This window comes from Ranitomeya variabilis, chromosome 1 (genome assembly GCF_051348905.1).
Source record: "Ranitomeya variabilis isolate aRanVar5 chromosome 1, aRanVar5.hap1, whole genome shotgun sequence".
NCBI lineage: Eukaryota > Metazoa > Chordata > Amphibia > Anura > Dendrobatidae > Ranitomeya > Ranitomeya variabilis.
In genome coordinates, this window is record NC_135232.1 from 458,978,584 (window position 1) to 459,002,736 (window position 24,153).

Genomic DNA, 24,153 nt, shown 5'->3' on the forward strand with positions numbered 1-24,153 from the left:
CAGCCCACATACAGTATAATGCAGCCACCACCCTACAGAGTATAATGCAGCCACTCCAGAGTATAATGTAACCCCCAATAGAATATAATGCAGCCCCCCTTATAGTTTAATACAGCCGGAATGTTTTCCGAACAAGTTCGCTTATCTCTACTTGTTTTCTGCCTTTGCACTTATTTCAGTCTCATCTCCTACAGCTTCCAATGACTCCACACCTGCTGGTTTGCCACTCTCCCATCGCCACAGGACTTTTGATACGCAGTGGTTGAAGTCATGACTTGCACTTGACATGGATTAAAGTGAGGAAGAGTTGCGCAGTCGTCAACCTCACTCTCTCGCCCGTACCTATCGAGCCCCAGTGGCAAGAACTAGGCGAGACAATTGGAGATAGGTCAGGGTGCAGTGGATTGCCAGCAGTGTCCTATATGTGCCTCGCTGCGCCCTCTCAGCGCTCCACTACGCTGTGCTGGAAATCGCTTGCCTGTCCGTTGAATCTTGGTTTCTTCCGCACAGTCTGCTATATCCAGTCTTCACATGCAAGGGTAGGCAAACCCTTGAAAATCACTGTAGGTCTCAAAGAAACCCAACAGCTACGCTCACCTGGTTTGGCCCGCCTGCCGAGGCGGTGTTCCGGGGTGTACCCGCTGCCGCATGCTAGCAGCTACTTGCAGGTACAGGTGACAGTTGAGCATCAGATGAGGATCAAAGATGGAAGAGCTGTCCAAAAAGGACACAGCAAGCACTCCACCAGAGGTGCTACCTCTATCTAGATACCCCATATACCCATATACAGTAGCTGTGTAAACCATTCCATTTCAAGCTGACAGTAAACGAGGTGCTCCACCTACTGCAATCTGCTCTAATGCTGGTATTATGTTCTTGTTTTCTCCTCTTATGCAGACTTCTATTAATGTAGTGCTTTCTCTGTGGACATGTCAAATTAAAGTCATTATTTGAAATGGAGATAAAAAAGAAACGTCTTTTTCGATTTTAATGTTTATTTTTGCCTCTGTAAACATAGCAAATTCAGGTAGGTAAAGTTAATGGATTTGTAGCAGATGAAAGCTGGCCAGGTCTAGCTTTTTATCTCCATTAGATATTTCAGCAGTAAGTCTTTGTTTGCCCCGATTACTTCATAGAGCTGCAATAAAAAATAATGGACATTCAATGGAAATAGTTACAGTGTTCAAAAATATAATGTCATTTTACTGTAATAATGTTTCATCTAACACAAAGAACCAGAATTAATGAAGAGAAACTAGAACATATTTGTTTAACACATGTTTGTGCGGACGTTGATAGATCTTTGCTCATGTCCTAAAGCTATACAACGGAATTATTGCATGGGCCCTACAATCTGGAATTGTAGATAACAATGGACACTTGTACAAGCTTTGATATGAGCACAATGGTGTGCTGAGAACCTCACTATTCTTCTAATTCAAGTGGATACAGGTGCTCTCTTAAAATGGTAATATCGCTTATAAACTGATGGTTATACCATCACTGTTTGATTGCAGTTAGGTTAGGTAGCCGTGTGGGACCCCTTTGATCCTTAAATTTAAGTGGCTCATTGAGTGCTGCTGCCCTACCCTGTTGTTCCCTGCACAGTGATGCCCCTGGCTGTGCAGAGAACTGCAGATAACCCTTGTCATTTGAATGGAGCTGTGCGTTATGAGGAAGGGAACATATGATAATGTCTCTCAAAGGTAGGTGTTAACAGTGTGAGACATGTAATGGATGTCAGTCTGCTCTTCTAATCTACATGTCTCACACTGCTAACACCCCCTTTTCATTTAAAATAAGCTCTGGAGGCAGTTTCTTGGGGAGATCTGGGTCCGACCCATAGATTTTAACAGCTCATTTACGTACTAAGCAAAACGTGGATTTTCCTGGAGTAAGATATCGGATCTCAGATATGAAGGTACCATTGTATTCAGATTCCTATGACCTGCATGTCCATTTAGACAGCATAGGATGGTTGATGCCAGAGACAGATTCTCTTTAATATTCTACAATGCACTTGCTAATAAATTCACATACCTTAATACCATTTTTGAAGAGGAAAGTATGTGGCACTCCAGTAATCCCAAATGCATTCATCAGATCCTAAAGATGATAAAATAAGATACAGCTTTAGAGTAAAGCCGTCAGTTTATCAGTTTATTTACATTGGAATATATATATATATATATATATATATATATATATATATATATATATATATATACATATATTTATGTATATATACAGTGAAGGAAGTCATTAATTGATCCCTTGCTGATTTTGTAAGTTTGCCCACTGATAAAGAGGTGAACAGTCTATAATTTTAAAGGTACTGTAGGTTAATTTTAACATTGAGTGTTAAAATATCAAAGATAAACTCCAAAAAATCACATTGCATAAATGTATTTGCATTTTGCAGTGAGAAATAAGTATTTGATCCCCCACCAAGCATTAAGACTTCTGGCTCCTACAGACCAGTTAGACGCTCCTAATCCACTTGTTACCTGCATTAAAGACAGCTGTCTTATATAGTCACCTTTATAAAAGACTCCTGTCCACAAACCCAATTAATCAGTCAGACTAACTTCTACTACATGGGCAAGACCAAAGAGCTTTATAAGGATGTCAGGGACAAGATCATAGACCTGCACAAAGCAGGAATGGGCTACAAAAACGGACGTAAGACGCTGGCTGAGTAGGAGACAACTGTTGGTGCAATAGTAAGAAAATGGAAGGAATAGAAAATGACTGTCAATTGACAGCGATCTGGGGCACCATGCAATATCTCACCTCATGGGGTATCTTTGATCATGAAGAAGGTGGGAGATCAACCTAAAACTACACGGGGGGAATTGTTAATGATCTCAAGGCAGCTGGGACCACAGTCACCAAGAAAACCATTGCTAACTCATCATGCCGTAAAGGTTTAAAATCCTGCAGTGCCTGCAAGATCCCCCTTCTCAAGAAGGCACATGTGCAGGTCCGTTTTAAGTTTGCCAATGAACACCTGGATGATTCTGTGAGTGGGAGAAGGTGCTGTGCTCAGATAAGACAAAAAATTGAGTTCTTTGGCATTAACTCAATTCGCCATGCTTGGAGGAAGAGAAATGCTGCCTATGACCCAAAGAACACTGTCCCCACTGTCAAGCATGTAGGTGGAAATATTATGATTTCAGGGGTGTTTCTCTGCTAAGGGCACAGGACAACTTCACTGCATCAATGGGAGAATGGATGGAGCCATGTACAGTAAAATCCTGAGTGACAACCTCCTTCCCTCCGCCAGGACATTAAAAATAGGTCGTGGCTGGGTCTTCCAGCAAGACAATGACCAACAACATATAGCCAAGGCAACAAAGGAGTGGCTCAAAAAGAAGCACATTAAGGTCATGGAGTGGCCTAGCCAGTCTCCAGACCTTAAACCCACATAAAACTTATAGAGGGAGTTGAAGATCTGAGTTGCCAAGCGACAGACTCAAAATCTTAATTATTTAGAGATGATCTGCAAAGAGGAGTGGACCAAAATTCCTCCTGACATGTGCGCAAACCTCATCATCAACTACAAAAAATGTCTGCTGTGCTTGCCAACAAGGGTTTTGCCACCAAGTATTAAGTCTTGTTTGCCAGAGGCATCAAATACTTATTTCTCATTGTAAAATGCAGATAAATTTATATAATTTATACAATGTGATTTGCTGGATTTTATCTTTGATATTCAATGTTAAAATTAACCTACCCTTAAAATTATAGACTGTTCATGGCTTTGTCGGTGGACAAACTTACAAAATCAGCAAAGGATCAAATAATTTTTTCCTTCTCTGTATATATACATACAGTATATCCCAAAAGCGAGTACACACCTTACATTTTTAAAAATATTTTATTACATCTTTTCCTGGGACAACACTGAAGATATGACACTTTGATACAATGTAAAGTAGTCAGTGTACAGCTTGTATAACTCACTTTTGTTGACAGCGGTTTAGACATTAATGGCTGTGAGTTGAGTTATTTAAAGGACACACAAAATTGTCACTGTTATACAAGCTATACAATGACTACGTTACACTGTATCAAAGTGTCATATCTTTAGTGCTGTCCCATGAAAAGATATAATAAAATATTTACCAAAATGTGAGGGGTGTACTCACTTTTCTGATATACTATATATATTTATTTACATTTTTACATTTTATTAGGCATTATATTGGATTAATAGTTACTCCTGAAACTTTGGCATTCACTATCTTGAAGATGACACCGGGCATCTCTTGACATAGGTTCTGTAAGAAATAAAGACACAATCACTTGTTAATTTTTCTCTAGTGTATAGGGCATATAGCTTTTACCTATTTGGTGTTCAGGTGTCTAATTGTTCATTGCCTGCTGTAAAATGCAATACGTTTTGTACTGAATATAAATCATTATCAGTTCAGGCATGCACAAATAGAACTGTGCAGCTTGAATACTCTGTGTGATCATTAAGTGAAGCTTTACCCCAGTTAAAAAGTAATTAAAAAAATGGAGCAGTTAGATCAGGGCTGGATCCAGATTTTCATGAGCCCCGGGTGAATGAGTCTCAGTTGGCCTCTTTAACACATACCACGATTCATGATGCACAGATACGGCAGATAAATATAGGTATAGTACAATGGCAAATATTTCTCTTACTTCTTACATTATATGAGTAATATCAATAGCCCAGAATGCGTACAGTCTAGTCCTCCATACTGCATCATGGGCACCACATAGTACTCCATACAGTATAATGAGCCCCTTATAATGCTCCATACAGAGTATTGGACCCCATATAATGCTCCATACAGTATTATGGACTCCATATAATGCTCCATACAGAGTAATAGACCCATATATTGTTCCATACAGAATAATGAGCCACATACAGTATAGGGTGGGTCATTTATATGGATACACCTAAATAAAATGGGAGTGGTTGGTGATATAAGCTTCCTGTTTGTGGCACATTAGTATTTCACGATGCGTGGCGACCATGGCGGCAATTTTGAAGTCAGACATTTTGGATCCAACTTTATTTTTTCCATTGGGAAGAGGGTCATGTGACATATCAAATTTATTGAGAATTTCACAAGAAAATCAATGGTGTGCTTGGTTTTATCATAACTTTATTCTTTCATGAGTTATTTACAAGTTTATGATCACTTATAAAATGTATTCAAAGTGCTGCTCATTGTGTTGGATTGACAATGCAATCCTCTTCTCCCACTCTTGACACACTGATAGCAACACCGCAGAAGAAATGCTAGCACAGGCTTCCAGTATCTGTTGTTTCAGATGCTGGGGTCATCTGAAGGCAATTGTCTATCCTGTGAAGATGCGAAATGTACAGCATCTGAAACAATACTCGAAGCCTGTGCTAGCATTTCTTTTGTGGTGTTGATATCAGAGTGTCAGGAGTGGGAGAAGAGGGTTGCAGCTGTAATTGCCACAAAAGAAGGCTCTACAAAGTACTGACTTTAGGGGGGTGAATAGTTATGCACTCTGAAGTTTTAAGTTATTTTGTCCTATTTGTTGTTTCCTCCACAAAAAAGAAAATCAAATGTTCACAGTTGTAGGCATGTTCTTTACATGCACTGATGCAAACCATTAAAAATAAATCAAAAGTGAAATTCCAGGTTGTGAGGTAGCAAAATACTAAAAATGCCAAGAGGGATGAATACTTTCGCAAGCTGCTATAGTTATAAAAGACAGTGTGTTTGCACAAATTGTACCAGATTTCTGGCGTTTCAAGCATAAAAAATATTCCGTATGATGTATTTGATTGTATTCATGCAGTCTAAAAATAACATGATTGCTGTGTTGAGTAACAGTGGTAAAGATGCCGAGATGGCCCACTTAAAGTCTTTTATGACAGCACATACATTGGTGAAGGAATCAAGTGGAAAGATCATGTTTTGGAAATATGACAAATGATCTGCAAGCCAAGTAGAAGGTGAGAGATGGGCTCATGTAATGACTAGTACATTTGCAGAATCAGTATGATAAATACAGCATATGGGTGCACATGACATAGTTGGGCAAGAGAGTTTTCTGATGCAATACAATAATACATTAATTGAAATACGTTTAATGATGTATATATTATTATATTTTTTTCTGTACTTTAATAGCTTAATAATAGAGATGGGGTGATTGATTCACGGGACTCTGGTCTATCAGACAGTTCAGTAGTATCTGGCAGCTGGATAGTGGATAGGAAGCTCACAGAGCTCTTACCTTCTGATTAGCTGGGCTGGCATGATGTCAGCTGTCACATCCTGTCTAATACATAGCCACACCAGGTATCCCGGAAGGTAAGAGATTCACGAGCTACAATGACTACTAATCTGCCCAATGGATTGGAATTCCCTGAATCGATCCCCTGAACTCTACAAATATGACATTACTTACTTCAAGAAGAGACAGTAGACTTTTGCAATAAGGACATGAATATGATATAAAAGAAAATACTACAGGTTTTTCCCCAGCGTCTCTCAAAACTCTTTCCATTGATTGCTGTGAAGGAAAAAAATATATGAATGAAGCAAAAGATAAAATAATACATTTCTGATTGTACCGATTCTAAGAGCATCACAAACCGTGCCGAAATGTTTATACGGTCATCTTCCCCTCTGTGAGATAATGCCATCTACATGTTACAAAATTGCTGTTTTAATTCATATGCAAATCAGGCTTAAGAACTGTGGGCGTGATGGAGAACTTCTCAAGCTTTTGCGTTCCTGGCAATTCCACGCCAAGGCCTACCTTCTTCTTTACTGACAACTCACTGGCTTGATCACAGAGTTAGTGAGCTGTCAGATAAGCAGAGGAAGGTGGGGCTGGATGCAATAGTGCAAGGGGGCAGAAACTTGGGTAGTGCTTTGTCACCATACAGAGCACTTAAGCCTCATTTGCATAAAGCAATGATTTTTCAATAAAGATTGAATTAGTAAAGGCATGAATGATATTACCTGTCAGAGAGCTTCATGATTATATAAGAACTAGCTATTGAACCCGTTCTACGCCCAGGTGGCGAGCATTTATATTGTATATGGTCTCCATCCTGGTATGTGCTGCTCCCATCTTGCTCTCCCATCCTGTCTTGTGCTGCTCCATCCTGCGCCCCCATCCTGTCATGTGGTGCTCCCATCCTGCGCCCCCATCCTGTCATGTGCTGCTCCATCCTGCATCCCCATCCTGTCATGTGCTCCCATCCTGCGCCCCCATCCTGTCATGTGCTGTTCCATCCTGCGCCCCCCATCCTGTCATGTGCTGTTCCATCCTGCGCCCCAATCCTGTCATGTGCTGTTCCATCCTGCGCCCCCATCCTGTCATGTGCTGTTCCATCCTGCGCCCCCATCCTATCATGTGCTGCTCCATCCTGCGTCTCCATCCTGTCATGTGCTCCCATCCTGCGCCCCCATCCTGTGATATGCTGCTCCATCCTACACCCCCATCCTGTCATGTGTGTGCGCCCCCATTCTGTCATGTGCTGCTCCCATCCTGTGCCCCCATTCTGTCATGTGCTGCTCCCATCCTGTGCCCCCATTCTGTCTTGTGCTGCTCCCATTCTGTCATGTGCTCCCATCCTGCACCCCCATCCTGTCATGTGTGTGCCCCCATTCTGTCATGTGCTGCTGCCATCGTGCGCAATCATTCTGTCATGTGCTGCTCCCATCCTGCGCCCCCATTCTGTCATGTGGTGCTCCCATCCTGCACCCCCATTCTGTCATGTGCTGCTCCCATCCTGTGCCCCCATTCTGTTGTAATGTGCTGCACCCATTCTGCTTGTTCCTGTTTCCATTCTGCCATATGTTGCTCTCATCTTTCTCTCTCCGGCTCTACTGCCCGAGTGCGGCTGTGCTGAGTGCGGGCGGCTGTGTGTGGCTGTGCTGAGTGCGGGCGGCTGTGCGTGGCTGTGCTGAGTGCGGGCGGCTGTGCGTGGCTGTGCTGAGTGCGGGCAGCTGTGCGTGGCTGTGCTGAGTGCGGGCGGCTGTGCGTGGCTGTGCTGAGTGCGGGCGGCTGTGCGTGGCTGTGCTGAGTGCGGGCGGCTGTGCGTGGCTGTGCTGAGTGCCAGCGGCTGTGTGTGGCTGTGCTGAGTGCCGGCGGCTGTGCGTGGCTGTGCTGAGTGCCGGCGGCTGTGCGTGGCTGTGCTGAGTGCCGGCGGCTGTGCGTGGCTGTGCTGAGGGCCGGCGGCTGTGCGTAGCTGTGCTGAGTGCCGGCGGCTGTGCGTGGCTGTGCTGAGTGCCAGCGGTTGTGCGTGGCTGTGCTGAGTGCCGGCGGCTGTGCGTGGCTGTGCTGAGTGCCGGCGGCTGTGCTGAGTGCCGGCGGCTGTGCTGAGTGCCGGCGGCTGTGCGTGGCGGTGCTGAGTGCGGGCGGCTGTGCGTGGCGGTGCTGAGTGTGGGCAGCTGTGCGTGGCTGTGCTTAGTGCGGGCGGCTGTGCGTGGCTGTGCTGAGTGCGGGCGGCTGTGCATGGCTGTGCTGAGTGCGGGCGGCTGTGCTGAGTACGGGCGGCTGTGCGTGGCTGTGCTGAGTGCGGGCGGCTGTGCTGAGTGCCGGCGGCTGTGCTGAGTGCCGGCGGCTGTGCGTGGCGGTGCTGAGAGCGGGCGGCTGTGCGTGGCGGTGCTGAGTGCGGGCGGCTGTGCGTGGCGGTGCTGAGTGCGGGCAGCTGTGCGTGGCGGTGCTGAATGCGGGCGGCTGTGCGTGGCGGTGCTGAGTGCGGGCGGCTGTGCATGGCGGTGCTGAGTGCGGGCGGCTGTGCGTGGTGGTGCTGAGTGCGGGTGGCTGTGCGTGGCGGTGCTGAGTGCGGGCGGCTGTGCGTGGCGGCGGTGAGTGCGGGCGGCTGTGCGTGGCGGCGGTGAGTGCGGGCGGCTGTGCATGGTGGTGGTGAGTGCGGGTGGCTGTGCGTGGCGGTGCTGAGTGCGGGCGGCTGTGCGTAGCGGCGGTGCGTGGCGGCGGTGAGTGCGGGCGGCTGTGCGTGGCGGTGGTGAGTGCGGGCGGCTGTGCGTGGCGGTGGTGAGTGCGGGCGGCTGTGCGTGGCTGTGCTGGGCGGCGAGTGCTGGGGGCCTGAGCAAGCGGGGACACCGGCGCGCTGTGGGGGTCAGGTGCCGGAGTCGCCGCTAGCTCAGGCCCCCGGCACTTGCTATATTTACCTGTCCCTCGTTCCACTGCTGCGCGCCTCTCTGTCTTCTGGGGTCCTCTGCCTGTGACTGTTCAGTCAGAGGGTGGCGCGCATTAAGCGCGTCATCGCGCCCTCTGAACTGAATGTCGCAGGCAGAGGAGGAGGTGGAGGACGGAGTAGCACGCATCGGTGGAACGGAGAACAGGTAAATATTGCATACTCACCGTCTTGGCTCGTCCCTGCTTCTCCGTTGGAGATCGCGGTGTGCGTTCAGTGCTTATGCATACCGCGATCTCCTGGGAGCGTCACTCTGTGGGGTCCAGACTGCGCCGGCGCTTGCGCAGTCTATAAAGGCTTCGGACAGAGTGACGCTTCCAGCGTTATATTATAGATATAAGTTTTGGGTGTGGATCATTGTGACCGATTTTATTTAAGTGTTGTTCGCAAAGAACTTGTTGATCGCTGGGTCTCCAGTTATTCTGTGATAGATAGATCCTGTATTTCGGTTCTCAGGGGGTCCTAGCAAACAAATCCCCAGAGATAAGCAAGTTATCCCATACCCTTTTAGTAAGAGATAACTTCTTGATTTTTTTGGGGAATGACACTTTAAAAGGTTTGTCTGGAACTAGCATATTAATGACCAATAGGATAAGTCAGCAACATGACAATGGTGGAGGACCCCTACCAATCAGCTGTTGTCTTCTTTGGTGGTGGTCAGATGTAAATAATGCCTGGAGCAGTAAAAGTGTGGCCCCATAAATTGTTTTGTGGCTGTTCCCTGTTACTGTGCCATGTCTCTCACTCATTTTAATAGGATATAAAGTGCAGTAAATATACATTATTATACTTTGGACATAAATCAGCTGCATTAAATAGTAAACTATAATGGATCAAATAAATTCATGAAAAATATAATTTAAGAGATTTTATATAAATTAACTGACACATTATTTCATTGGTATACGGTTATCCCACAAGTCGAAATGATCTCAGGTTGCTTTATTTTCAGCGCATAATGGTGTTTCCTGGGCCATTGTAACTTGATCCACATTCAACATAAAGTGCCAAAGACAGTGCAGATCTGTGCCAAGTACGATTGGCTGAAAGATGCAGCCAATCAGATGGCACACTGCACTGGTAAATCAACTGTACCACTAACATGCATGCACTGATTGGCTATCCAGTAATCTCTCTCTACACTACAGTTCTCGACTTTTTTCTTACAGTTTTTGGTTGAGCGCCTCATTCAGAGACCAGATGAGAGCAGCGTCAGGTTATTTTTCTTGCACTTTATGTGTACTGCACAAGACCTTTAAGAACCTTTACCAATGTAAAACACTTTGAATAATAAAAAATGTGTGCAACTTTAGGTGTTTTCATGACAGTTCTACAAAGCTTTACCAAAATGGGCAGAGCTGGGGAGAGACAGGGAGGTGCAGGATGCTGCTACACCCAACACACTCAAATTAATGGAAAGAGGCAGCATTCTTATGCCAGAAATGTTACTCCAGTCCCTGACTAGAGTAGTATTTCTGCCCAAGTGCAGGGAGGTGAACAGTACTGGTAAGGTGTTCTGAATTTATTAAGTGGTGTGCTTCTTTCAACAAATTTGTAAAATTTTCTTCAACTACACTTATTAAGACTGACACATGATACGTTGGTAATATTTAATAGGGGGCGTTATCTCTGTTGGTTACCTGCTTATTATGTAGCTGATGATTATTTTTTGAGTGGTGAGAGGTGGGTCGGTAATTTCACATGTTGGGGTCTTTGGGACCATTATAAGTTATGATATCAAAGTTAGTATATTTTCAACCTTAATTAAGGTGTTGTATCACCAACAAAAGTATATTTCAATCAACAGATCTTGGAATAAAAATAAACTCCATAATTGGATGTGTTTGAAATAAATAGTTCCTCTGCTGAGATGATCTTATAAATGTGCCCCTGTGTAAAGGCTGCGTCTCACCGTGCAGGAATAGATCAGATATACCACATCTCCTGGGAAGGGGGGAAAGCAAACTAGAGTATACATTGCAGCAGGGGATCACAGCTCTTTGATTGTGTGAGTAAAACATTTCACTGCCTGTTTTTAACACCTTTCCAACATGTGACGTAATAATACGCACATGTCGGACTCCCCCTGTTTGGTCCAGGCACATGACAGCTGATCTATACAGCTGACATGTGCCCGCAACAGCCACGGGTGGAACGGCGATCCACTTGCAGCTGTTTACTAGTTAAATGCTGCTGTCAGAGGTCTGCAGCAGACCTCTATGGCTGTCATTACCAGATTGCTATGAGCGCTGCCTCATGGTGAGCATTCATAGCAAGTGAGCATTTCTGCTACACACGGGCGATCTGATCAAAGTACTGTAGCTTTTTAGTCTCCCTTGAAGACTATTGAAAAGTGCAAAACGTAAAAAAAAATGTTTTACAAAAATAAAAAAATATAAAAGTTCAAATCACTCCCCTTTCAAAATAAAACAAAAAAAATCAAATATACACATTTTTAGTATCACCATGTTCAGAATCGCCTAATCTATCAATATAAAACAATTAACCCGATCGCTAAACGACGTAATGAAAAAAAATTCAAAATGACGGAATTACCGCTACATTGCAATAAAATGCAATAACAAGCAATCAAAACACTGCATGTACACCAAAATTTTATCCATAAAAACGTCAGCTTGGCACACAAACTATAAGCCTTTACCCAGCCCCAGATCACGGAAAATTGAGACTCTACGGGTCTCGGAAAATGGCGCCAATTTTTTTTTTTAACAAATTGTGGATTTTTTTTACCACTTAAATATAAAAGAACCTAAACATGTTTGGTGTCTATGGACTCATAATGACCTGGAAAGTCATAATGACAGGTCAGTTTTAGCATTTAGTGAACATGGTAAAAAAAAAAACAACTGTGGAATTGCACTTTTTTTTGCAATTTCACCACACTTGGAATTTTTTTCCCATTTTTCAGTACACGATATGCTAAAACTAATGGTGTTCAAAATAACAACTTATCCAACAAAAACAAGCCCTCACATGGCCATACTGACCAAAAAATAAAAAAGTTATGGCCCTGGGAAGAAGGGGAGCAAAAAATTAAAATGGAAAATCGGAAAATGGCCTGTGGGTATACAAACAAAGAAGCGCTCATCTGACAAATGAGCAAAATGCTCAGCTATTTGATAATTATGTCAGTTATGGAGACAAGGGAGCCATGAACCTGCCAATCTAAGCAAGTAGAGTGTATTTTTTAATTTTGCCCTACGTGCAACAACAAATTTGATGTACAATTTGGTGTAGATTTTGCTGAATAATTTGATTCTGAGTACCAGACTGGCTTTAGTTTTGTCACTTTTTCCAAAATGGTTGACATAATAAAATAGGAGTTCTTAAAAAAATAAAAATCACTCAATATTTCTGTGTATTAAACTAACATCATAATCACATATTGGCTATTATTATAATGTTTAATTTGTTTATTTTTGGTAAAGGCAAATGCCCAACCACTCCTTATGGCGGTAGTCTGCTGGCTAGGAGAGAATCGGGGTAATATGGGGACACAAGTCCCCCACTTTGGTAATCAGTTGGGGTTCGAAAAGAGGAGCAAACATTTATCTAACAATTTCCACCTATGCAATAGGTAGGTGATTATTTATGTAGACTTAATACCACTTTAAGCATGAAGATAAAGGAATTGTGGTTGTGTTGTGGCTTCACACGGGTACAAAGTCATAATCCAGTATGCATACAATTAGATGCGGTCATACCTTGCTTTGAATCTGGTCCTTTCTATCATCTGTTTTCACACCCTCCATGCATTTGGACCTCTCTTCATCTCACTCGGCCCCAGTGGCAGGATTCTTCTGGTTCAGTACCTGATCATGCATCATTGGATGCACGTTCTTTTAATATCTATTGCCGTTAACGGCCGCCACAAATCACAGGCCGGCAGCTGATGTAAGCGCGCATGTCGCTGGTGTATGACATCATTACCATTCGCTGGCATACCCACGCCTCAGATGAATCGATGAGAGGACGATGCTGGACCAACACCATTAAGCAAGAGGCATCAGTAACCAAGCAACAACATGAAGACCAAGGAGATCTCCAATCAAGTCAGGGACAAAGCTATTGAGAAGTCCAATTCAGAGTTGGGTTATAAAAAAAATCTCAAAGGCTGATAATCACCTGGAGCACCATCAAATCCATTTTTATCAAATGGAAAGAACATGGCACCACAGCAAACCTGCCAAGAAAAGGCCGCCCACCAAATTTCTCAGCCTGGACAAGGAGTGCATTAAACAAAGAGGCAGCATAGAGACCAAGGGCAATTCTGAAGGAGCTGCAGAGGTCCCAAGCACAGACTGGAGTATCTGTCTAAGTGACCTGTAGTGCAGCGGAGTTGGTCCAGTGTAACAGACAGGCAGTGACCACAGGAAAGTTCAAAACAAATGTCTTTTAATGTCCAAAGAACACTTACAACTGGAATTCAAAAATATCCTCCACATAGCAGGCGGGAAAACAAGACCATCCGCAACCAAGACCAGTTGCATTGGGTGACTGCACTGCCATATACGCACAGGGGTGCCAGACCTTTTGGCTCCACTTGGCTCCGTGTTGCTTCACACAGGCAGAGCTGTGCTGAGCCATCTGCTCTGCACGCTTGTAAACCAAAACTGACACACCCCACCTTTTGCTGCAGGACTTTTACAAAGAACCTGGCTGAGAGGAAACAGACCGCCCCACTACCTTCCTGTAGTCCTTTTAAAAAATAAAAGCCTATGACGGGTTTTCTTAAATCAGCCTTGGGAAAATACTGTAGCTTGCCCAAGACCAACTCTTACTTTTATTTTGTACTGCAATCACAGCTATGCACTCCCGCGGCCTCAATACACTTCCGTGCGAATCCTAGTGGACATATAGCGACCCTCGCATATAACATTGGTCACTGCCTCTCATAACCCCCCCCCCTCTGTTCAATCTTGTGTGGTTGAACATCTGTCACTATACAGGGGGCCCATGACAGGGCATACACACTTCCCTGTGACATCCCCGCCCAATGTTCTGGAGAGAGAAACCATCTGGTAACCTGAACATTCCTCTCCTGGCATTTCTTATCCATACCAAGGGTTTCACCAAGCGAAACGGTCAACCGAGTAAATAATAGCATAGGGACTCCAAGGCCCATTTAATGGCGAGGCACTCCTTCTCCACTACGCTATAATTTTGCTCAGCTGGGGTGAGTTTCCTGCAGGTAGGTGACCAAATGTTCCTCTCCATTCACCTCCAGTGACAGGACCGCTCCTAGGCTGATGTCAGAGGCATCCGTCTGCATGATGAAGCATTTCTGAAAGTTGGGGCTAATGAGGATGGGCTGTCCGCACAGCGCCACCTTCATGGATTGGTACGCTTCCTCCGCCTGGGGGTTCCACCAAACCATGACCGACTTCTTTCCCTTGAGAAGATTAGTTAGGTGTGTTGTTCTCCCTGAAAAATTAGGTATAAACCTCCCGTAATACCCGATGAGTCTGAGAAACGCTCTAACCTGTTTGGTGGTAACAGGTCGGGACCAGTTCTGAATGGCTTTGATTTTATTTATTTGGGGTTTAATGACTCCCACGGCTGATCATGTACCCCAAGTATTGGGCTTCCACGAGCCCTATCACACATTTCTTGGGATTCGTAGTCAAGTCCGCAGCTCTGAGCGAATCTACTACTGCCTGTACTCGGTACAATTGGGTATGCCAGTCAGTACTAAAGACGATGATGTCATCCAAGTATGCTGATGCATACTTCCGATGGGTTCCAGCACTATGTCCATTAGCCTCTGGAATGTGGCTGGAGCCCCAGATAGTCCAAAGGGCAAGACGACATAGTGGTATAGACCCTCTGGTGTTATGACCTTTGCCGACTCTGTAAGAGGCACCTGGAATGCCTGCCAGGGCCATGGGGTACTTGGTACCGGGGCCAGTACTTAAGGGGACGTGTCACGGTGGTGACCTGGACCGTGGCCCTGGGCACCCATGTAAAAGGAATATTGATTAAAGTTCGTGTTCATGACGCCGCCTGTGGTAGGGACCGATGCTGCTTAAAGGGGTTTTCTGGGGTGATGGTAAGTTAGATGGTATAACTTCCCACAGGTGAAGTATGTTCCCAGGGCTCCCAGTGAGTAAGTGAAGATGGTGAGAATTGCAGTGAAGAACGAAGACACAGGTTTGCAGTCTCTTTACCTGGTTTACTGAAGCTTCAGGCAAGCGCAGTCCAGGGCACCAGATCACAGGACAGGCAGGGTCTGGCCGGCTTGGAAGCGAATCCAGAGTCCCCTTCACCAGGTGAAGATGAAAGCTTTCCTCAAAGCGCAGTGGTGTTGTAGTCCCCTACTGCCTACGGCTTCTGATAAGGTCCTCACAATTCCTCTCTGTCCCCCATATAGGTTAGGACATAACCCGTATGACAAGTGAAGCAGGGCCCGGGTAAAAAGGCCTTTTTACAGGGTCTCTATCACGACCTGGGCCCTATAAGTTTCACTGTGTCTCCTGGGTGTAAAGGCGGACAGGTAAGGTGAAGTCCAGCTGTCCTGCCGGTTTCAGCTATGCCACTTAGAGTTCAGCACGGCCACGGTCTTGCATCACGATCTGCATCAGCCAGGGAGGTAGCTAATTCACTGCTCTGCTCCGCTGGTATCACTCTCCTGTGCCTTTTCTCTCCTGCACACTTTCCACAAGTTGTTCATTCTTTCTAAGTTCTTTTTTTTCCAGGAGCTGTAGTACCTCAGACTACATGGCCCCTTCAGACTTTTTGACACTCTATGTCCGTCTGCCCTCTTCCCTGTCCTCTGACAGTCTGATTGAAATCTCTCCTCCCTCCAGACCAGAATCTATTTATAGGTGAGTTCACCCTAAACCAAGTTTAGAGCTCCCCCTTCAGGCCTGGAGTATGAACGTGTTGTGTGTGTGTAATTACCTGGTAAAAGATATCCTTCATCACTTCCAAGCGTGACATCACTCTCCCCCTGTAAGTGTACCACTAATTCCTTCATTACATTTTTCGCACTAATAGGTGACACATTGAACTTGGGTACATAATCAGTTCCTCTTTCTATATAGAATACACAATTTTATTTTGTCCTGTAGGCATACGAATATACCGAATAGAGGAATGCATTGCTTGCTGGTTTACATATAATATATGTTCACTTGTCACCCTCCTTCATACATTTGTATACCCCATGAGGGTGTCCTTGTTGTCTGTTTTTTAACTGTTTCTTTTTAAAGCCATTGGGCTGATACCCCTGTTGCTGCTATGAATAAATAAAATAATTTGACACATTATATTGTATTCGGGACATTACTGACCGGCTGCTCTCCTTTTTCCCCTTTGGTTCTGTATGAATTTCCGATCGTCCCAGAGAATTTACTAATAGTCTGATCTGTTGGGTTCTAAAAAAATTATTGTTTATTCTATTATATAATAGATTCTTCACTTACCCTTCTATAGATCTATATTCTCCTTGTGTTATTTTTCTATCACTCTCCCCATGAAGAAAGCAATGCTACTGTGACGATCAGGACCCTAGGGCGTCACACACCTGCCAATAACCCTTGGTCAGATCAAGCGTGGTAAAGTTATGGGCCTGACACAGCCACTCGATCGGCTTCTCCACCCGGGGTATTGGATAAAGGTCGAACTTCAACAGCTCATTTAATTTACAGAAGTCAATACAGAACAGTAATGATCCTTCGGGATTAGCACAATCAGGCTAGCCCAGTCACTCCGGAATTCCTCAATTACTTCCAGCTGGAGCATTTGTCTTACCTCACTCGCTATGGCTTGTCTCCGAGCCTCAGGCACGCAGTATGGTTTCATTTGTACCCTTTCATGAGGCTCGGTGACAATGTCATGCTGGATGACAAAGGTACGACTGGTTAGATCCGAGAATACATCTGCATTCTCTTGCACCAATTTCTGGACCTCTCGACGCTGCTGCTTTGAGAGTGTGTCTCCTATTTTTACCTCTCTCTCGGCCTCGTCCGGTGACAGAGGGTTCCCTGTTGATATGACCGGAGTCGCCTCTTTGAACAAACATTCCTGGCCCTTCCAGGCTTTTAGTAGGCTCACATGATTTAACTTGATCCTACATAAGCATGGGAGTAATAACCCTCAAAGCAGATTGTATAAACTGAGGCTACATACAGAGTTAGAGTGAAAAAGATCTTTATTAATTCAATAACCTCACAGAAAAAATAATATGGGCATAATAGCCCCAATATAAAATCACACAAAGTTACAATAGCACGATGTAAAGCTTGAGAAAGGGGAAAAGAACCAGGCTGTACAAATACTGCTGAACCCCAACTTAACTACAGTGAAGTAATACCATATTGCACTCAGCACAAAATAAATAAATGCATAATTGGTATATATAAATCCCCAGGCAGGGCATATAGAATAAATTCCTCTGCCAGTCCTTGTGGACAAGTCAGTATGTTGCCACTAAACATGCTCCTAACCTTCAGGGATTAAAGTGCCACCTATAGTGCCAAAAAGCTAATGCTTACCCATGTGGGGAAGGGGAACGGTAAGCAGTTGTACACGCCAAGAATGAAAGATCCCAGACGTGCGTTTTGCATGGTGTTGCTTCCTTGGGGGGCTGTTGTGGTCCACCACACCTGCCACAGATATATATAGGGGAAGTGGCCCATTCAATACAGGTGGCGCCACGCTGATGTGAGCACATGCGGGGTGGGTTCACGGCCGCAACCGCATCACTTCCGGCAATCCAGGCTAGCAGTGCGGGTCAAGGAAAATGTTTCCTGTGATGTCACTGACCCGCACTGAGCTGCACGGATGCCTTACGGGATGCGGGTGGATCGGGGACACAGCACGCATGCGTGCTGCGCAGTGGCCATCTTAGTCATGGGAGAGAGTATGGGCACCCAGATCAGGACAAGTTGATGAGTAAACAAGCTGTACATATAACAAAAAACAATAAAACACAGTGACAACAATGAAACAACATAGTAACAGTAACAGATGGATGACTGGCAAAAATAACAAGTAGTGATAGAAGGATTCCATATTCAGGATAAAGATGTCCGGCAATAAGGATAAAGGCATTCCATATTAAGGATAAAAATGCCAAACAGCAGTCCTCCTGCAAATTCCATATTATCCTTCATCCAACAATAGTGATAGATGTCATCCAATCCGATGAATGGGAGATTAAATAAAACATAAATAAATAAAAATAAAAATAGAAATAAAGAAATAATAATAAGATAATAATAATAAAGAAAGAAAAAAGAGGGAACAAACTCCATAGATGATTCGTGAGTGAGTCACTAATTAAAACATAAAAAGAGAAAAAACAGCATTACAATGGGAGAAAAATGGACATAAACAATATATCAAAAACGCCATCATAAAAAAGGAACAAAAGACAATTTTTCATTCAGGCCGTTAGGGGACATAGTGCCCAAGGTAACGATCCATCGACACTCCAGCTACGCCAGGGTACGTTTAAGATCATATGATATAACTGTTCGGATCTCCTCTTCCCGAACTGGTAAACTTGGTAGTTCACTTCCCCCACTTTTTCTCGACCCTCATATGGATCTTGCCACCTGGCCATAAATTTACTATTCACAGTGGGCACCAGCACCAGCACCTGATCTCCTTCTTTAAAGGATCTGACCGTGGCCCTTGTATTGTATGTGCGGCCTGGGCATCCATCAAATGCTCCTTCACTATCGGACTGACCTCCGCAATCTGGTCCTGCATAGTTGCCACATGCTCGACTACACTCCTATGTGGTGTTCCCACGTCTCCTTGGCTACGTCTAGCAGTCCTCTTGGATGCCTGCCTTACAATAGTTCAAACGGTGAGAAATCTGTGGATGACTGTGGTACCTCGCAGAGAGCGAACATCAGATAGAGCAATAACATGTCCCAATCACTCCCGTCCTCAGTGACCACCTTTTTTAGCATGGATTTGAGAGTCTTTGTAAATCTTTCCACCAACGCGTCGGTTTGTGGGTGGTACACTGACGTACTGTTTAACCTGGAGCAGCGTACATAGCTCCCTGGTCACCTTGGACATAAAAGGAGCCCCCTGATTGGTAAGGATCTTCTTTGGCAGCCCAAGGTGACAAAACATTGCAAATAGCTTGCGGGTGATTAGTTTCACTGAAGTGTGGCAAAGTGGTATCGCCTCCTGGTACCATGTGGCGTAATCCACTTCGACCAGAATATGTTGGTGGCCCCAGGCGGATTTCACTATAGGGCCCACCAAATCCATTGCTCTCCACTCAAAGGGTACCTCTATGATTGGCAGAGGCACTAATGGGCTCTAGAACTTCGCTACGGGTGTGGTTAGTTGGCACTTGGGACACAACTCACAATACCGTTGTACCTCTGCATACACTCCGGGCTAAAAGAACAGCTGCAGTATGCATTCTTGGGTTTTCTTTACCTCTAAGTGTCCCCCCGTGTGTGTGTGCCATCTCTAGTACGGCCCGACAGTATGACTGGGGTACCACCAACTGTTCTACCACTTCTTCCCGAATTTTATCAACTCTATACAAGAGGTCTTGGTTGACAGCCATGTGGGGAAATATTGTTTCTGCATCTGGTTGCTGAGCCACTTCATTAACCTCTATCACCCTTTCTCGTGTCCGGGCCAGTGTGGGATACTGGAGCTGAGATGTCCCGAACTTACCAGGGAACACTTCCAGTTTGGTCATCGGATGGGGTCTCCTCGACCTCTCCTGCCAATACCTCAAGGGGAAACCTACCAGGGCTACACTCTGTCTGTAGGTTGGCGACCCCTATGGCAGGTTTTCCTGACACAGGATCTTTGGGTTCCGCACCCGGAATAATATTTACTTTGGGAGGGATAACCATGGTCTCCCACCGGGACCAGAATACAGGCAAGTCTCTTCCCAGCATATTCCCACATGGAAAGGTCTTCACCACTCCCACCACATATTTGATTTCTCCACACGGTGTGGAAAAAGTAACCTCCGTGGTTGGGTACTCTCGGAGTTCCTCATGGATACACACCACCCCCACTTTACATCCATTGTGGTTGTCCCCGGCAACAAGGGACCCATGGACCAGAGTTACTAAGCTTCCTGAGTCCAAGAGAGCCTCTGTTTGGTACCTGTTGATGAGTACCTGGCACAGTTGGGGTTTGCTGCCAGCAGGGCCTGTAGTTGCGGGCAGACTGGATGGGTGGACAAAGACATTCGGCGAGTATACCAGCAGTCCATTAGTTAAGCTGTTAGAGGGCAGTTGGCAGCCACATTTCTGGGCCCTTGGCACCGTCAACACTAAATAGCTGCAGCACGACTTGACCTTGGGGCCAATTTAGGAAAAACGGGTCTGTTGTGGCTCTCACTTTGGGATATCCCCTCAGTACGGGTTCAGTCCTGGTTGGCCCCAGCAGAGGATTGGGGACTTTTCCCAGGCTCCTGGGCTGGCGGAGCCCGATGTGACAGCCGAAGTGGAGCAGTGTCCTGTATAAAGTCCTGTGTGGCCGTATACCGCTCAACCAGATCAATCACCTGGTCCAGAGTGCCCGGGTCCTCTTGTCCCACCCAACGCTGTATAGCTGCTGGCAGAGCCCTCACCAGCCGGTCGACCACCACCCTCTCTACCATCTGGAACTGGTTTAAGGTCTCAGGATTTTTTTTACCAGTTGCAACTAGTCATAAGACTGAGAACTGGCAGGGCGAGACTCAGCAAAGGACCACTGGTTCACCCATTGGGCCCACACATATGTATTAGCCCCCAGTTTCTCATAGTCCAGGGCATCCTCCCGACTGAGGTCCAGGTAGGCCTTCTGGGCATCTCTGGTCATCAAGGGGGCCACCACTTCAGATCAAAATTGTCCTCAGGACTCATCTTCCTCAGCTCTTACCAGACTTTGTATCAGGCCTCCAAACGGAATGTGGTCGTTCTTGGTGTACGTCTCTCACAGAGCCGCAATCTGCTGCATCAACAGGTGATTTGTCTGCTCCTGTTGCTGCTGTTGCAACTGCAGTGCGTCTTGCTGTGGTGAGTGAGGACCAACCATTTCAAAAGCTCCCCCATTTTATAGGCAGCCTTGAGCTGTAGCTTTGCAGGCTTAATCACTGACATGCAGTATGCTTTGGGGTATGCCTCAGTTCACACTGCCCGCATTCTCCACCATATGTATTGCAGCAGGGTTGGTGCAGTGTGACAGACAGGCAGTGACCACAGGAAAGTTCAAAACAAATGTCTTTTAATGTCCAAAGAAAACTTACAACTGGAACACAAAGATAGTCTCCGGATCGCAGCCGGGAAAACAAGACCGTCCGCAACCGAGGCCAGTTGTCATGGGCTACTTCACTGCTGTATATGTTCAGGGGTGCCAGGTCTTTTGGCTTCACTTGGCTCCATATTGCTTCACACAGGCAGAGCTCTGCAGAACCATCTGCTCTGCATGCTTGTAAACCAAAACTGACATATCCCACCCTTTGCTGCAGGGCTTTTACAAAGAACCTGTGGGCATAGGCCACTTGTAAGAACTGGCCGGGAGGAAATGGACTGCCCCTCTACCTTCCTGTAGTCCATTTAAAAAATAAAAGCCCATGACGAGTTTTCTCAAATCTGCCTTGGGAAAATAGCTTGCCCAAGACCAACTCTTACTTTCATTTTGCACTGCAATCACAGCTATGCCTGTGACTGCAACCCTGGCATATAACACCGGTCACTGCCTCACAGACCACAATAAGCCATACACTCCATAGTGGTGGCCTTTATTGAAGAGTGAGAAGAAAAAAGCCTTTACTTACACACAATTGTAAGGCTCATTTTTATTTTGCCAAAAGACATGTGGGAGACTCAAATGTATGGAGGGAGGTGCTGTGGCCATGCATGACCAAGATTTAATTTTTTTGCCACTAAGGTAAACGCTATATCTGGCGCCAAACTAACACAGCTCGCACCCCAAGAAAACCATCTCAACAGTGAAACATGGTGGTGGCAGCATCGTGTGGGATGTTTTTCAACAGCAGGGACAAAGAAAATGGTCCTAGATGAATAAAAGATGGTTCAAAATACAGAGATATTCTTGAGGAAAACCTGTTTCAGGCTGTCAGTGATTTGGACTGAAATGGAGGTTCACCTTCCAAGAAGACTATGACTTAAAGCATAATGCTATAGAAACACTCGAGTGGTTTAAAGAGAAACATGTAAATGTTTTGGAGCGGCCTAGTCAAAGACCATACCTTAGTCCAACTGAGGATCTGTGGTCAGACTTGAAGATTGCTGTTCACCAGAGGAAACTATCTAACTTAAAGGAGCTGGAAAAGTTTTGCCTTGAGGAATGGGCAAAAATCCAAGTACCAAGATGTGGAAAGATCATAGAGACTTTTCCAAAGTGACTTGCAGCTCTAATTGCCACAAAAAGAGGCTCTTCAAAATTCTGACTTTAGGGGAGTGAAAAGCTATGCATACTGAAATTTTCATTTATTTTGTACTATTTGTAGTTTGCTTCACATTAAAAAGAAAACCAAATGTTCACAGTTGTAGACATGTTCTTTACATGAACCGATGCATGCCCTAAACAAAACAGTGAAATTCCAGGTTGTGAGGAAGCAAAACACCAAAACTTACAAGGGGATGAATACTTTCGCAAGCTTCTGTATGGTGGTATTCTCCTCTATAAATATATGGCGTCAGACTGAATATGTACAACAGTGCATAGAAGCGGTTTGGCTAGGAAGCCATAAGTCTCCATACACTTTCTTAAGTCTCTGACCACACAGCTCCGCAATCATTTTTTTCTGATAATATTAAGTACTATGAAACAGCAATGACTATAGGAGTAATACTAACAAATAAACAATAGCTAATAAACATATCTAGTCCCTAAATGTGTAGATAAGTGTTAGGTTTGCCTATGTGATGATTACAGAGCTTAGCATGGGAAATTTTGAAGCACTGAAATTTGCGATAACTTGGATTTCAGTTAAGCAATAACTTGTTACATGTCTCATATACATTAAAAATATACCTTATCTTCTATCTGTTCCATTGTCATTTTGTAAAAAGTTGCGAAAGTCCACGCTCGCTTCCTTCTTCAGGCGCTTCCTCCAACTTCTATTATTTCTACTGATCTATATATACTGGTATGCTTATGGGCATACTGCCAGGCATTGTTTTACAATGCTAATTAAAATCTTAGGAGTGGCACAGATTGTGGAAGGTGTGCAGGATATTTATTAGAAATTATACATAATTTGCATTTATATGTTGACTTTCTTGTTTTCCTTAAAGATGTGCTTACTATTACTATTACAGCACTCTAATTAGTGTTACCACAAATAAAACATAAATATGTTTTGCTTTCAAGATCTTGTTATCTTGCAATGGGAATCAATAATATTTGCTTCCATGTTGATAAAAACAGTCCATGGTCATGTGATGGACACACAGGTGCAGGACTGATCACATTTACAGTATGTACATCTATAAGGAGATGGACATATTGCCCACGTTCCCCCTTGAAGAAACAATTATATTGCTGTGATGTATAATGTGAACTGTGAGCAACTACCTTTGAATTAGAAAAGATAAATACTATTGTGAAACAGTGACTCGTGTAACAGGTAGGGGTCGCTGTGTGTTCTCCCCAGGTTGTCCATGGAGATGAATGAAGTCCATAGGTGTACATTGCAGTCACGGATTTCAAGTCCAGATTTTCCATGTGGCTGAAAGCCACAGGTTTGTTTGTTAAAAACCCTGCAGTAAGGAGTATGGGTGTGTCAGGTGCAACGTCAGTGTCAGTCTGGTGTGTGCTGGTGTGCAGAGCAGAGGCCTGCAGAGTGCTGGCTGTGTGTGTGAAGCAGCACAGGCCAGCAGAACCAGCAGTTATGGCAGCTGAATAGCCTGGCACCTGCAGTGTACAAAGCGATGCAAGTCGTCCATGGTAACTGGTCTCGGATGTGGACAGTCCTGTGCCCGGAGGTGCCA

The 24,153-nt window shown here is 44.8% G+C and overlaps 1 protein-coding gene across 1 annotated transcript; it reads right to left on the bottom strand.

Annotated features, from left to right (window-relative positions):
- Positions 1-986: 986 nt before the first annotated feature.
- On the bottom strand, positions 987-23,332 carry LOC143783239 (thioredoxin-like). The gene is made up of 5 exons (XM_077271897.1): positions 23,195-23,332; positions 6,430-6,534; positions 4,224-4,283; positions 2,041-2,106; positions 987-1,138 (listed from the first exon to the last, which is right to left on the bottom strand). Exons 1-5 carry the CDS (start codon positions 23,219-23,221, stop codon positions 1,073-1,075), a joined length of 324 nt encoding a protein of 107 aa, XP_077128012.1. The 5' UTR covers positions 23,222-23,332; the 3' UTR covers positions 987-1,072.
- Between the last annotated feature and the right edge of the window lie 821 nt (positions 23,333-24,153).

Bases quoted from the DNA above. Each gene is read 5' to 3' on its own strand.
- LOC143783239 (XM_077271897.1), bottom strand. From the start codon at position 23,221: ATGACAATGGAACAGATAGAAGATAAG. The intron at 4,284-6,429 runs GTAAGTAATGTC...TATTTCTTACAG, and splicing joins GTCTACTGTCTCTTCTTGAA to AACCTATGTCAAGAGATGCC. The intron at 1,139-2,040 runs GTATGTGAATTT...TTTTTATTGCAG, and splicing joins TCTTCAAAAATGGTATTAAG to CTCTATGAAGTAATCGGGGC.